Source organism: Equus asinus, chromosome 4 (genome assembly GCF_041296235.1).
Source record: "Equus asinus isolate D_3611 breed Donkey chromosome 4, EquAss-T2T_v2, whole genome shotgun sequence".
Lineage (NCBI taxonomy): Eukaryota > Metazoa > Chordata > Mammalia > Perissodactyla > Equidae > Equus > Equus asinus.
Genome location: NC_091793.1, coordinates 86,079,079 through 86,095,246, shown reverse-complemented (window position 1 = coordinate 86,095,246; position 16,168 = coordinate 86,079,079). Strand labels below are relative to the sequence as shown.

The window sequence follows — 16,168 nt, the reverse complement described above, 5'->3', positions numbered from 1 at the left end:
AATATTTTCTTGGGCATTGTGGATTGTGAAAGTAAAGAAAGATCAAAAGGATAATGTCCCTGTACTCAAAGAAATTTATAACCAGTTTTTCAAGCAATCACATTGGACATGCCAAGATGAATTGTCAGAAGGATCACGTACCCCTTAAAAGAAAGAGCCAAATGGCCATTTTCTGCCTAAGTTGCAATGGCTTGTGCCAATTCTCCTGAGACCTTGACCAAAGCTGACTAGAGTAGGGATTATATGGGAACCAAGGCAAGCTCTCTATACATGAACTGGTCATGATGGAGACAGATCTCAATTCTAGAGAAAAGGATAATTCCCACTCAATCAAATCCTCTCCTCTGGAGTCAAAACAGGTGAACAAAGAGAAAATGGGTCACGTGAGTTCAGACCTTTGCTCTTAGCCACATATCAGAAGTGTTCTCGTGGTCTGTGACATTAGCCTGCCCCAGTCTTGCAAGCACCAGGACCCAGTGGGTTCCGGTGTGATGAGCGTTCCCCATGCTGCTCTGCTCGGCATGTATCACTGCACCGTGGCTGTTTTGGCAATCATAAAGAGCCAGAGAGAAACACATATTTTCTCAACAAGAACAAATAAAAGTTTAGCAATAGCTCTTCATAGTTAATATTTTAAAAACCCCTGAAGATTCCAAAGGTCACTTTAGGGACAAAACCTGAAGTAATTAAAACAAGAGCTGAAGCTCTTTGACAAGTTTTACTTTTTATGTTTGAAAGGTTCATTGACCTCATATATCTTCAGAGACACTAGACTGCAATTTTAGAAGGGAAAATAAATTTTGAGGTTTCAAAGGACTTCAATTTTCCCAAATTAATGATTATGTCATCATTATCTGAGAGTAGTGATTTGTGAGCAAGAATGGCTTTAATGTAACTTTTTAAACCGATAGTTACTATTTTGGCTTTCTTTTAAGAGCCAGGATTACTTTATCTCTTGAGCTGAAACATCAGATTATTTACTGAACTTATTTTTAACTATGATCACACCTCAGTGCCTAAAGGTTATTTCTATGATCACAGTTTAAATTCACCACACACAAAAATTATCTGGATGATTTTGCATAGTAAAAAATTGTCAAGTCAAGAAGATGAGAGATCCTTTTAAAGTTCTTGATCTAAAATAGTTTCTGAATGAAGACACATGTAGGTTATATGTCATGATTCCATAGATGAACTTCCTTCTATCAATTTGTCTTCTTTTGGATCCCTAACAGTGAAGATTTGGGGATTAGGGCTTACAGCAGCCATAACCCACTCCATGTTCATGGCTCTGGAACTAAGAGACAGCATAAAGTAAACTTGATTTTGCCACTGTTTATAATTTCTAAGATATCGTAGAATAGATAAAGAGCAATTCTATCATAATAGGCAGACTTTTAAATGTTAAGTCAATAACTCAGATTCCATAAAAATTCTAGTGGAGAGTATAAAAAGGAAAAGATCACTTGACATATCCCTTTAAGAAATGTCATTTAAGTAATTCTTTCCTCTTCTTTATACTTCCTTAAATTTATGAAACTAATCAAGTGAAATCTCTCTCATAGGCAACAACAATTTCAGCTTTCAAAGTAACAGAGAGTAAATTTCTTCACTTAGTTACTATAGCATTCCATTTTGCAGAGGATTCATCTCTGGAAGTTTTCCCGCTGCCTTGCTTGAGCTTTTCTGAAGCAGCTCTGAGTTCGTCCTCCATCCCTCTACTGCTTCTATGGCTGTCTGAGAATTCACCTAGCAGTTATGTGTTAAGAAGTTGCCTTGTGGCACATATTCCAAACTCGTGTTACCTGTCACTTAAATCATTTATTTGGCTATTGAATGGTGCCTCTCCAAGTGGATTGTAAGATTTTAAAATCAGAGGCAATATCTTATATTTATTTCCATCTATGAAAGTTTCTTGTACAAAAATAGTTGTTGGTTATGTCTCCTTAGTTGACTCAGGATCGTTCTCTTTACATGAGAAAGCAATGAGCACCTTAGAAAGGATACTTGTGTTGGAGTAAAATAAAATGGAAGTTTCACCAAGTTTAATTCTTGAGATTAGAAAGATATATAGATATGTTGGAAACTCTCATTATTTGATGATAACAAATGGAATCCTGGGAAAAGGTCATTTAAAATAAATTAATTTTAAACCAGTAACCAAACTTTTATAGTAATTAGTGGAGAAAAAAATAGAAGATTTGATTGAGATACTCTTGAAATATAAAGTTTAAAATTATATAAAAAATTTAACTAATACTTTAGATTAAAATTATAACATGCTAATTATTAAAAAGAATATATAATAAGTCAAGTATTGATTTTTTGGTGTATTTTGACAAATATGATGATAACAAAATATAATCTCTTTCAAATTACATTTAAATTTTTCAAATTGACCATAAAGATGATCATTTCTACAAAAATTTTTGAAGCATTCATCATTTCCTTTAAATCTTTGGTATCCAAGTAATTTGCTTCTGAAGTACCGTGTCTAATTTCCTCTCCTTCATCTGTTAATGGTTCTAACTCTGACAGTCTCATTGTCTGTGATTTTGTGATTCAGCAGTTCTTCAGTATCACTCACATCATGAAATAGTGAATCTCTTTAAAAATTTTACTTTACAACCATTTTCATTATCTGTTATTTAAAACATCCTATAATCAGCAAGAGATCAAGATTCTTTATAATAATTCATAGAGATAGATGCTGATACTAATTGGGAAAGGGTGTTCAGTAAGGGCTAGTTTTGTAAGTGGGTAGTTCATTAATGACTATTTCCTATTATGATAATCTTTGCTTTCCTACATTAACACATATCTTTGGGAACTGGGATAATACTTTGATAACCAGGTGATCTTGCAATTTGCAATAAGATGAAAATAAGAGCTAAAAAATAAGCAAGGAGTAAAGATGAAAATACAAATTGGTGTCTATTGTTGAAATCATGACTGTAAATGAGACACTCCTGGGCAAGAGGACCAAAGGTTGAGGCATGGAGAGAATCAATGAAAAAGCGAAAGTGTAAACCTTGTAAAATATAGAACAGTGATCACATACATTGTAGCAGAAGCAAGAGAAAATGGTACACTGGAAGCTTATGAGGTAAACATTCATGGCAAAGGAGATGGCCAAGTATATCTAACACGGCTGAGAGGTCAAGAAGTTGTGGCTGAAAAGCCACGCACGTTAATACTGATCACCTAACTCCAGAAACAGGCTAAGTAGGTAGAACAGGTGCCCTGGGAGGCCTTGGTCATATTTCAAATAGAGATTCTGTGAAAACTCTCATTGAGAAATCTATTGCTGTTGGCTCATCCTATTTGAAAGCATCTGGAGTCTTGTGAATTGACACACCTTGCTACTACCACCTACACTCCTTGTTCTCTCAGCCTCTAACAAGGAGACCTAATGCAGGTACTAGACAAAGACGTGATAAATAGTAAGTCCGAAGGAATCACTAAGAAATCAAAATGAAGATTAAGTTACAGATAAGTTTTGAGCTGTGGCATTCTCCAGCATTGCCTGGAGAGGAATGTAGAATCGAAAATATCAAGTCAGCATTCTCCAGAGCAGCTGTGCATTAGATGACCTCCCCATATAACATTAACTGTACAGTTGGGCCAAGCATTGCATAAGCTTATAATTTTTTCAATTCTTTTGCTAAATTTTGTTGATGCTTATTTTTATCCTTTGCTAGGTTTTCCTGAATATTGTTTGATGTGTCTTCTTTTTTTTAAGTTGCCAAATAATAATACAAATTTCTGAGTTCTAAAATTTGCCTTAACCAGGCACTGAAGTCAGCCTTGCTCTTCAGTTGGTTCTTTCTAATCTGCAAATCACTTATTACAGTAAAGGAGATGACTCAAACCCTTAATAAAGCCTTTAAAATGTCATCTCTATTTAAAGACTTCAATCAAACACCTCTAGCTGATTATGGAAATGTGTTAGCAGGATTTGAAATTCTAGCATTTTCATCAAAATTATCAGCAGAATCCATTCTTGGGCACTCAGAAAACTTCAAAAAAAAAAAAAAATCCCAGGGGAAATGAGTATTTCAAGAGATGGACTACATGAAAGCATTTGGAAGTTTGTTACACCAGCATGGAAAGTGAGGAACAGCAGTTTTCTAGTATGCGTGATTTCTCTGGACACAGAAAAAAGTAAGTGATAGAAGAAATCTTAATAGCTCAAATTATCCTTCCTGTTTTCATACTAGAGTCTCTCTAAAAAAGGGGAGGATTTAGAATTGCAGTCTATGGGCTCTTACAGAAGAATCTTTTTATGGGCTTCAGATATCTTTGAATCCCCTAAAATCAAAAGGTTAAGTATTGACCTAAAGTGTACCTGAAAAGAAAACATTTATAGAGTAAAAAAAAAGAATTCAAGAAAGTACATTTTTTAGTGATACATTTCTGATTGTCAAATTCTTACAATTAAAAGTATTTCCCTTCATAACTCAGCGTAATAATTGTTAACGTTATAGACTGAATTCAAGTCAGCTCCAAGGAAAAAAAACCAAGATGGCATTTATTCAGAACCAGCCCTAATTTAGTATAATTCTTAGCTGCAGAAAAGGTTTAGAATATGACACTGGAATGAGAAAAGGTGATGATAAACTAGGAAAAGGTCAAATTCTAGTTGACAATAACAGCTTGAGTTATGACGCTTAATGCAGTGGATTGACTCTGGTCTCATTCTCTTTATTGGCAAAGGGTTCTGGGAAAAAGTCTTAGGTCATCAGTTGTGAACAATGGCCAAAATTGTCTATTTAAACAAAAAAAGAAAGTGAAATTTCTTGGTACAGATGTAATTTACCAGTTGCTAATGGAAATATCATATAAAAGATATTTCAAAATTATACACTGAATATTAAACTTTTACAATGCGGGGTTACATATCCTGGGATCCACCCTCTACATTAGGTGGGCCAACCACTCCCATAATGCTCTTCTTCCTCAACCTTAGCATTCTGTTCAACCATGCACCTAGAATACCCCTCACCTAGCTTCCACCTTCATCCTATTCTACCTCTTTATCAAAGGATTTGACTACACCACTGTACTGTAAATATATAGTCAAAAGATATAAAAGGAAAAATAATTTAAATATGTATACTTTAAAAATACTTGATAAAGAATGAATGACTGGATCAGGAAATGTTATTTGGATACTATTTGTTTGAAATAACATGTTTGGCCACCAGATGTCGCCCGTTTGTAAGCAACAAAGTTAACTTCACAAAGTTTGCAATATCAATAGCAATTTACATTCCACTACAGGGTAGAAGTGGCAACACTGGAATTAGTCACTCTGACATCATATCAGGAGAAATCTTGAGTCAAGCCTGATTTGAGTTGTCTCAGTCTCCAAAGCCAGATAGTTAAAATGCATCGACAATTAATAACATACAATTTTCAAAAAGTTAGTAGCATGGCTCTCATACAAATATAAAATGAACACACTTAAAGATCTCACTCAACTCATTAACTAGTGAGGGAACTGGGAAGATGGTAAAGCCGGTACAAGAAAGAATTCAAGGAATGGAGACTTACACAGACCGTCTGTCAAAGGTCTGATGAAATGAGCTTGGTGAAAGATACGAATCTGTTTAATGTCCTAAAGGTCACAAACCGTAACCTTTGGGGTTATGTTTCCTGTTGAGAAAAATGATTTCTACCTGGCAAAAGTCTACGAGTTTACATGCAGCTTCACTGTGAGGCAAGAAAGTACTTGGCCTCCTTGTGTGTACCACTTACACAGCAATGCTTAAGGGGCTGTGCTTAGAGCTTTCCATGCAACATCCCATTTTATTCTCACAATAATTGCCTGTGAGGTAGATGCTGATGTTATCTTTATTTAGATACTAGAACACTGAGAGGTCAAGGAACATTCTTCAGGTTATGGACCAGCAGGGATCTAGCTGGAGTGGGAATCTGGTCTGTCTAGATGGTCTTTCTCCTGGGAGCATAGACTTAATAATTAGAGTGTCTAGAGGATGTTGCGCTTCTGTGAGATGGGGCACATGTGAGCACACTACAACCCCTTGGCCTTCTTCTGTTCCTCATCCCCGAAGGGCAGTTAATGGTGAAAGAAATCTCAAATGTAATAGACTTGTGCTGTAAGGTCAGAGTTAAACTGCTAACATTTGTGTTCTCAAGAATTTGTGTAGATTACTACCACCCCCCTGAGACTCCACCTGCTTGCCCTTTGGGTTGATATAATACATCAGATCTTCAATTACAATGAAAATAAGTGGAGAGTGGAAAATGGTCAGAGTGGTAAGTCTTCGTACAAAAGCGAACAATATCTTATATACTGTCTATTTGGAACACAATTACACTACACAAAATGCCATCAATAGAGTTTGCTAAAAATGAAAAAGAGAACTTTTAAAACATGGATGGTATTGTTATAATATATGCTTTATATTCTTTTCAGAGAATTTGGGACATGGGGAGAAATCTGATGAAGCGACAATATATTCAAGGAAGATGTCTGCCTGACAAAATACCTGTGTAAAGAAAATGCTCTATTTAATTTTAAAACTTTAAAAACTGAAGAAATTTTAGACACGATTAAATGAACTATAGAAAACCATCTTAAATTTCTAGGAGTTATATGCATAGAACCTCAGAAATGTGAGGGGCTCCAAGCTTTATTACCAATTCAGCTTCCATTCCTGTAAAGATTATACTTCTCAACCAGTGGCTGAGAAGATTCAGAAAACTAATCAAATATCATTATATTATTAGAAATCTAGACAGTCTCCTCACCACACACACTCTGATACAACTATGAAAAGTTTTTTTTCCAGAATATAATTTCTTTATCTCCATACCATAAAAATGAAAGGAACACTTATGAGTCCCCAAGTCAAATAAAAATGTGTGAATTTGTTGGTTTATCACATTTGCAATTATCCTTGCTCTAAAAAATGGAGAAAGTTATATAAAATAGAAAAGTACTGCTTTTTATGCAGTCAGTCTGTTGTTCAGCGTTCAGCTGCCTCAGTTTTCATGGATTATAAAATCTTTTAGGACAGAAGGTATTCCTTACAAGACCATCATATAATGTTTCCAGCTTTAAAGGTAGATGTAATTTTAATAATAACATACCACATTTAAGGCTCTATTAGGCACAGCTCTGGTTCCCTTTGACTTATTCATCAATGTGAGGAATCTGAAATTTTCTAAAGTCTAACTTTTGAAAAAAAACTAGGTAGTCTCTTTGCATTTAACCATCTGCTTTACATGATTACAGTGACTCATTTTTTAGCACTGAAGCTTCCCTTTTTGTGATTAAATTTCTTTTTCAACCCATTGAACTCTTCGGAAAGCATTTATTTCTGATAAAGCATATCATTGTTAAAAGAGTAGTAAAATAATTATAATCAATCCAGATTCTTATTGGATAGCATCTTAAAGAACTAATGTAAATTTAGCATTTTATTGATTCAGATTAATCTATTCATCACCAAAGAAGAATCTGAAGATGGTACTCACGCAGGTTTAACTGTATAGGCATGCTTTTCATGGATAAAGGCACCAGCAAGACCTCCTGCTCCTGCATTTAGATACTGGACGGAAAATAAATTACATTGTATGGGTTTACCTGAATATATGACAAAAATAAACAATGTAATCATTTGACTTTTGTGTTATGAAACCAACTTTTGACCAGTTTCAATATGTGTGACTATTTGAGCTTTAATAATAAAACAGAATTTTGGGTCACCTTGTTCACAGAAAAACAAATGAGACAACATTATTAATTAAGAATAAATAGTTAACACTTTTTTAGGCAAATTTTGCAGCAACTCATTGACAACAGTTCTCCCGAAGTCTATCCGATTTCAAAGCTCATTCATGTCAATTATTTTGTCACAAAAATTTTTAAATAATATTAAGAGGATTGTGTTTTAAAAACACCTAAGTTAAAATAAAATTGGTTTCATGTCTATGTTACCTGCCAATTAAATAGTCTTCAAATGTCAATACCAACTTGATTCCATAAGAATTATCTATACAAATGTAGAAATTTCACAACATGTCAACAAAAAAATTAAGAACCTAATCAATTTGAATTAAGTTTTAAGTGTGGAACTTTTTCTGTAGAACCTCCTGACTTTTTCATAGTAGCCAGGGAATTGAAGGAATAAGTACTCTATAATAGATGGAAATACCAGGATTTAATTTTTTATCATACTATTCTATCATATGACTCTACAATTAACTGAAATCCGAAAACACGGCAATGAAAGAAATGGAGGAAAAGTAATTCAAATAGTTTAAATTGGCCACCAATCCAGTTTTTCATTTAGATTTATGTCAGTGTGGAATAAAAAGATGTAAATATATTAACTAGTTTGTACCTTGTAGGAGCACCAGCAGGCAAAGTCAACTCCCCAGTCATGTAAGTGAAGTTCAACATTTCCAACTGCATGTGCTAGATCAAAGCCAACAAAACAACCCTGGGCAAGAACATAGAAAACAGTTCTGAATTTGCTTGATGATTAGGAATAGTAAGTACAAATGTCCTTAAGAAAATCTTTGACAAACAGTGGTACCATAAATACTGTTTATCCTGCGGTGCAGTGGTTCACAAAGAATGAACCGCACAACCCTAGGCATTCTCAAGACCCTTTCAGGTCAAAACAATTTTCATAATAAGAAGACATTCTTTGCCTTCTTCACTGTGTTGACATTTGCACTGATAACGCAAAAGCAGGAATGGGTAAAACTGATGGCACCTTAGCATAAATCAAGACATGGCATCAAAGTGTGATAGCAGTCATTGTATGTCAAAGCCATTCTGTCGCAGGGGGGAAGAAAAGATAATTTCACTTAAAAATCTCCATGATAAAGCTGTAAAAATGATAAATTTGTATTAAATCTTAACACTTGAATTCTCATATTTTTAAGGCTTAATGTAGAACATATGCTTAAAACATTTGACCACATTCTGAAGTAAGATGGTGGTCACATGGTAATACACTTCTGCAATTATTTGACTTGCCAATCGAAGTAGCCACTTTTACTTCATGAAGAACCATTTTTGCATGAAACAGAAACCGATAGACAAACAATAGTAATTCGTGTTTAGGTATTTGACAGACACTCTTTTGAAAATAAAGGAAGTGACTCTGTCAATTCAAGGAAAACGACTCGTAGCATTTGTTGCCAGGGAAAAAACTAGTTTCCAAAGGAAATTAGACTTTTGGAAAACTTGTATCCACTTCTATGAGTATGACTACTTTCCAGTATTCGAAGATACTTCTGATGAGTTTAAGAAGTATTTATAATTTTTAAAATAATACATAATGAAATACATAAACATTTGGAAAATACGCCTAACTCAGTGATGCAAATTTTCCAAATGACCAATAACTTGATGTCATGCATGAATAAAATATCTATTCAAAATGCAAACCAATGGATTTCAATGTAACAAAGCACAGGACGTTCAGTGATTTGGTTTCATATTCCACCCCACAGCTCTCAAGAAGTTCTCACTTGTCAAATTCTGGTACTGTAGCAAAGAATGTTCACAATTAATTGAAAAGGCTATTAAACTACTTCTGCTTTTCCCGACTATATCTGTATGAAGACCAATTTTCTTCATGTTTCATGAAGCAAAGAAATTACGATATTGAGTGTAGAAGCAGATATAACAAACCAGCTGTCTTCTATTGAGCCAAACAGTAAGGAGGTCTGACAAATATAAAATGTTCCTGGTTTGTTTGTTTTAGAAAATATAGTTTTGTTTCCTAACAGTAGATTATTTATGTTACTATGTAATGAGTTTATCGTTATTCTAAAATGGGTTTCTTACTGTTATTCTAAAATAAATAAATGCATTTAAAAATTCTCTTTTAATTACAAATACAGTAAATACAGACAGACATAAACACAATATCACAATCTCTTTGAGGTCCTCAATGATTTTTTTAAGCCTGTAAAAGGTTTGCATTACTAAAAAGTTTGAGAACCACTGTTTTCGTGTATCCTACTAACCTGAAGCAGTTAACAGAAGTTTTCAGTTGATCACTTAACCCCGCATCAACTTCATATTTAATTTAACCAATTCAAGTATATATACACTGCGGTAAATTGCCTTAATGGTTCCAATTCTTTGTCCCTTGTGTATCCACATTCTTTGCCACGTAACTTTCCAGTTCTTCCCACTGTGGGCAGGGTCCAATTCTCTGCCATGAGGATCAGACAAGGTGACTTATTTTGACCAATGGAATATTAGCACATGTAATCCAAGCAGAGTCTCGAAAGCACTTGACTGATTACGCTTGCTCTCTCTTGCCCTCTGTCATCTCTGTGAGAAAGACTTGCTTGGGCCAACCTGCTGGCCCACATGGAAGATGAAAAAAATGGTGGATCAGAGTCATCCTCATCTGGGCTCAGTCTGGATCAGCCACTCTCCCCACCTTCCCTGCGTTGGTCAGAGATGCATGAGTAAGCTCAGCTGAGATTAGCAGGATCCCTGTGACCAAGTACTGCCTAGATCAGCTGACAAAAAGTGACCCATAAAAATGATGTTGTTTTTGACTCTACACTGTGTTCCCCTATACGTTGACTCGAGACCCCAACAGCCTCTTACCATCTGATTCTGTCTTAGTTATTTACTTATATGGTTTTATGGTTTCAAGTGTTTTGTATGTCTGCCTAGTAGAATTCAGTGTTTTAGAAACTAAACCTGTTTCCACTAAGTTTCCAGAAGGACAACCTGGAGCAGTGAATTTATATTATCTAAATTGTACCCAAATAGTAACTTTCTAATTTGATGGCTTACTATCAAAACCATTTAGCTTTCTGCATATCAAAATGTGAAAAGTTTCACTTAGAGAATCTAATGATTCATTCCACATTAAGACAACTTTGTACATGAACATGAATTAGAAAAGAAAAAAAAGTGATCATTAAATGAGGGTGATAGTTCACTTTGCAAAAATGTTTCACCTCTGAGTTCTTTTGTTAGCTTACTAAGTGCACATATTATAATTACATTCTCAAAACTTTAGATCTCTTGCAACTTTGAAGAAACACATCTATTAATTGAAGTTTTTGAAGTAAATAATTGTGGAGGGACCAATTTTAGATTGTTCTAAGTCCTCTTAAGAATAAATAACCCCAAACTCTATTACAGGTACTTTTCCTAGAACAAAGGGATGCAAACTATAACCTCTTTTTCATAAAAATATATATATATATATATTTGAACACAAGCAGTCTCATTTGTTTAAATATTGTGTGTGGCTGCTTTTGCAAGCGGAATAGAGTAGTTGCGACAGAGACCATATGCCTGACAAAGTCTACAATATTTACTATCTCATCTGTTACAGAAAAGATTTGCTGATCCCTAACCCTACAGCATTAGTTTCCATAAAGAAAACTCAATATATTGAAGAGTCAATTAATTAGAACCTGACTCATTATAATGAGGCCAGAACTAGCATGTCATAAAGGAAAAAGTTCTTACCAGCACCTAGTAACTGATTTTTTTGTCTTTTGAGGCTGGGGTTGGGAGTTCTTTGTTTCTCACACACAAAAAATGAGCAATAGGTATCATAAAAATATGACAGATGACCCATGCTAATATAAGTTTTAGGAGTGACAGGAAAGAAATACAATTAATCTTCATCAAAATTTAGAGGTTATCAAAACCTGATTTTCAGACTAATGTTTAGGTTGAATAGATACACACACACACACATTTGTTTGTATTTTAAGATACATTTTTAATACTGAAATTCCATTTGGAAAAAAAGTTCTAAATTTGAAATCTTTTTTCTTGCCAACATTTCTAATTAAAGCAGCATTTTTTATGAAGCAATTTTTACAACTCAACTTTTCATATATATATTTGTACAATTCAACTTTTCCTGGAAAACTCAAGGACTAGAAAAGGCAGCCCTTCTATTTTATTATCAATTATTTATAAAGAATGGCACAATGAAGAACCCATGAAGCTTTACCTACCACAGCCCATTATTAAAAGCCCCGTGGTCACATCTGTGGTACCACATAAAAAAAATCACTTGAGGCTCCTACAGGATGTTTTAATGCATATACAGTTCTTTCCCCATGGATAGCAGAAAACATAAATTATTAAAATGTAACTGTTTTGAGTAAAGGACCTGAAGATACAAACTTGAGTGAGAACACCACAAAGTGATTTTACCAAAGTTTCACTAGATGGCAGCATTTTAAAAATAAAGTGCTACTAATTCTCCAAAACCTCTCCACAGCCGTCCAATCAATATTTTCATTATTTTACCGCTAAGAGTAGGTAAAATGATGTAACTAGGTGGAAACAAACTCCATACTTGAGTTCCTACTTTATTCATTTTTTAAAATAAATGTCAAATATTTTCCAACAGATTTTTATTAAAATTACCCATAAGAGGTCACACTCATAGTGATAAAACCACATACAAGCACAGCAGTGTTCAGCCACCATGTCACCTTGCTTTATAGTCAATCCCCAAACTGCTGCAGTAGACTTCTAACCATTCTGAGTACTTCCAGTCTGCCTTCCTCCAATGAGCTTTCTTTCTTTTTTTTTTTGGGTGAGGGAGATTGGCTCTGAGCCAACATCAGCTGCCAATCTTCCTCTTTTTGCTTGAGGAAGATTGTCACTGAGCTAACATCTGTGCCAATCTTCCTCTATTTCACGTGGGATACTGCCACAGAGTGTCTTGATGAGCAGTGCCAGGTCTGCACCCAAGATCCGAACCTGTGAACCAGGGGCCCCCTGAAGTGGAGCCTGTGACCTTAACCACTAGGCCACTGGGCTGGCCCCCAGTGAACTTTGTAAATCACACATTTGATTATAAGACTCCTTGCATCCCTTCAAAGAATCCCCCATTAACGTCAAGATGCAACTCATTTTCCTTGGTATGACTTTAAGACCCTTATGATCTGATCCTTTCCAGCTTTCCTGTCTCAGGGGCCCATACCTACCTCTCTCTATTTGCATAAACCTTTCTCTCTCTCTGGGGTATTCTTTCCTTCCTCGTTTGCCTGGGCAGCTCAGACTTTGATCTCACGATAACTTCTATGGGAAGATTCCTTTGCCAAACCCTCTCTTCTCTCTCATCTTACAGCCTTGTTTGCATAGATTTCTTGTAGCAATTTTCCAATCTTATTATCTTCTACTTTTACACAATATGAACTCAAATAATTGCTGAATAAATAGGTAAACTAATGGATGAATAATAAAGTCATACAATTGTCAATATATATTCTCTAAGCTGAAGTTAAATTTTTAAAAACCATTATTTGAGGTCCTTTATGTCTGTTTCAATTTTATTGTATAAGCTATTTATTCAGACTGGGCATTTTCTAAAATGAAATTTTTTGGACAATTAATAGTAGTTAAAATATGTTCAAGATCCCCCTTAGTAAAACCAGGAATAGCATGTGTTTTTGTCCTTGCCATCTTCATTAGCACAATACTAAAAATTTGTATAAGCAGTGGAATAATATTCTACACAGAGCCTGTGTGGAGCTAGCTGTGTAGAGCCAGGCTAAGAGCTAGCTCACTGTTTCTCAAATTTGATTTATTATTTGTCTATTTACTAAAATGAAATAAGGAATAGCACTGCTTAATTTTTTTTCCTAATAGCGTTAAAGTCCTGTTAACTTTATTGATTCATTCTGTAACAGACTGACTCTGGATTGATATTATTAGTTTGTTCCTTCTTCAGCAAAAACATCCTATAAATTATGAAGACCATCAATAAGTAGCAGATTTGGTGTAAAAAAGGGTAATTATCCAAGATAAGATATTTGTGGCTATATACAGAACTGAAGTCAACTGGTATGCATCAGTATGCTCATTTAATTGTTAAAATAATAAAACGCTTAAGGTAGGTAAATAGCCTTTGTCCTGAGCCACTTGAGTAATCGCCATGGGTGAAGGCCCTGTGATCCCTAGGAGGTGCCTGCAAGGGGTACTTGCCAGCTAAACTGTAGCAATTTATACATGCCCTCCCCTGCATGCTCCCTGCTCAGTGCAGGTCCAGACTCCAGTGGATGTCCTTGGAAGTGGGACTAGAACCATGGTGGGTAAATTTCAGGTACCTATAAGTCCCTTCAAGGCTAGTAATGGGTACTAGTAACGAGAGTGTGACCTTCTTGTGCCTGTTTATGGGAACTACAGCTTCCACACTATACCAATCAGGTCATTAAGTATTCTGAATTATCACTCCTGATTTGATATAAAAGTCACAGAAAACAATCAAACAACTACAGTGCTATAAATTTGGACAATATTACCTTAGAAAGAAAAACTGATGGGAAAATTTGAGAAAAGTGAACAAAAAAGAAAGTTATAGGAGTGTGTGTGTGTCACCTCTACATAGATGGTATGAACACATGGTGGATTAACAATAACAGATTGGCTAGTTAGCTCTGATCTCGGGATTTCTCAGAGAAGTTCATAATTAGAGAGCTGCTGAATAGTACTGGGGGAGGGTGAGAACGAAGTGAAGGAAGGTGAAAGTTGGTAGCTTTCTTGCCATGGTCTTGAATCACTTAAATTTCCAAAATTCATTCAAGTGCTATGATTCAAAAGCATACATAAATGCCAAGTTTAAAATAATCACACCCAGTAAAGATCTTGGGGCTGGCCCCATGGCCTAGTGGTTAAGTTCAGCACACTCTACTTTGGTGGCCCAGATTTGGTTCCCAAGCATGGACCTACACCACTCGTCAGTGGCCATAACCCATATACAAAATAGGGAAAGACTGGTAGAGATGTTAGCTCAGGGCGAATCTTCCTCAGCAAAAAAGAAGAAGAAAAGAAAAATCATAATGCCCAGTAAAGATCTCCATAAGAGGGGTCTCTACCATCTCTGTAAATATCTCATTCCAGAGTAAATTTGTATTCTGAAAGTCTTTCCTTTCATCCAGCCTAAATTTGTCATAGTCTTCAAATATTCTTCTCAGTTTTTTTTTTCTTTTCATCTAACTCTGTGGTTATAAGTGAGAACTAAGCATTATTTCTTATATATGTTCACTCTGTACATAGAGTCATTAAGTTACTTCTAGCACAATTTCCTTCCAAAAATTATTTAATACAGCCATCAACTATTTTTTGAAGTAGTGTGTTAAGCCCTCACTTATTTATACAATAGTTTGATAAGAATAGCATTTCCTCACTATTAAAACATAAACACAAAATGAGAATAAACACAAAAGTAAAAAGGGACAAGATACACTCTTCCAAGTGGGGCTGCAGGGAATCTTTTTAGAAGTCAAGAAGCATAGCAACCAGAATCAAAGCTTCAAACTTTCGATAGGGCAGAGCCAAATGCTACTCAAAGTCATCTTAGTCCTGAAGCTCTTATAGATAATATATGTGACCAGAAAAAATGAGTAATCAGCATACATACTAAAAAAAAAAAAAAAAAGGAAATACACGCAATATTCCATCCAGGAAGCTAGCCACCTAACAATCAATTCCAAATGCTCATACTGAAGTTCACCTGCAAATAGGAACAGAAACAAGGAAAACTGGGAGGGTAGGCAAGATTTTACCCTGGACCAAATGATGAATTATTCTAAGATTAAGATCTAATAATTTCAAATGTATCTTTTATCAAGATATTATTTTAAAATGCCAAGTGTCCAGAGGACAATATCACAAATAATTCTTATCCTACACGATAAATTGATTAAGAAAACCTCCCATTGTTCTAGAGCCATTGATTGACGGTATTTATGCTAATATGTGTGTACAGAGAAGACAAGCAGCCCAGATAAAGTGAGCATTTTTTTTTAAAGATTTTATTTTTCCTTTTTCTCCCCAAAGCTCCCCGGTACATAGTTGTATATTCTTCGTTGTGGGTCCTTCTAGTTGTGGCATGTGCCTCAGCGTGGTTTGATGAGCAGTGCCATGTCCGCGCCCAGGATTCGAACCAACGAAACACTGGGCCGCCTGCAGTGGAGTGCGCGAATTTAACCACTCGGCCATGGGGCCGGCCCCTAAAGTGAACATTGCTCTGTGCCTCTTGTGTGGGCTGATGCTAGGGATTTTGTGAGCTATAACTATATTTCAGAGTTTAAAGAGAGCTTAATTTTTAAAAAAGATAAATCCAATAAGGGAGAATTTTGAATCAAGAATGAGTCTTTCCTGAGAAAGGGTATG

The 16,168-nt window shown here is 35.3% G+C and overlaps 1 protein-coding gene across 2 annotated transcripts in view; it reads right to left on the bottom strand.

Annotated features, from left to right (window-relative positions):
• The window catches only part of KYNU (kynureninase), a 111,297-nt gene that overhangs the window by 31,776 nt on the left and 63,353 nt on the right, over positions 1 to 16,168 (bottom strand). For both annotated transcript variants that reach the window (XM_014852159.3, XM_014852160.3), the window contains exons 9-10: positions 8,376 to 8,474; positions 7,507 to 7,580 (exon numbers count right to left, since the gene is read on the bottom strand). In XM_014852159.3, coding sequence (XP_014707645.2) covers positions 7,507 to 7,580; positions 8,376 to 8,474 — 173 coding nt within the window. The remainder of the gene's footprint in view (positions 1 to 7,506; positions 7,581 to 8,375; positions 8,475 to 16,168) is intronic.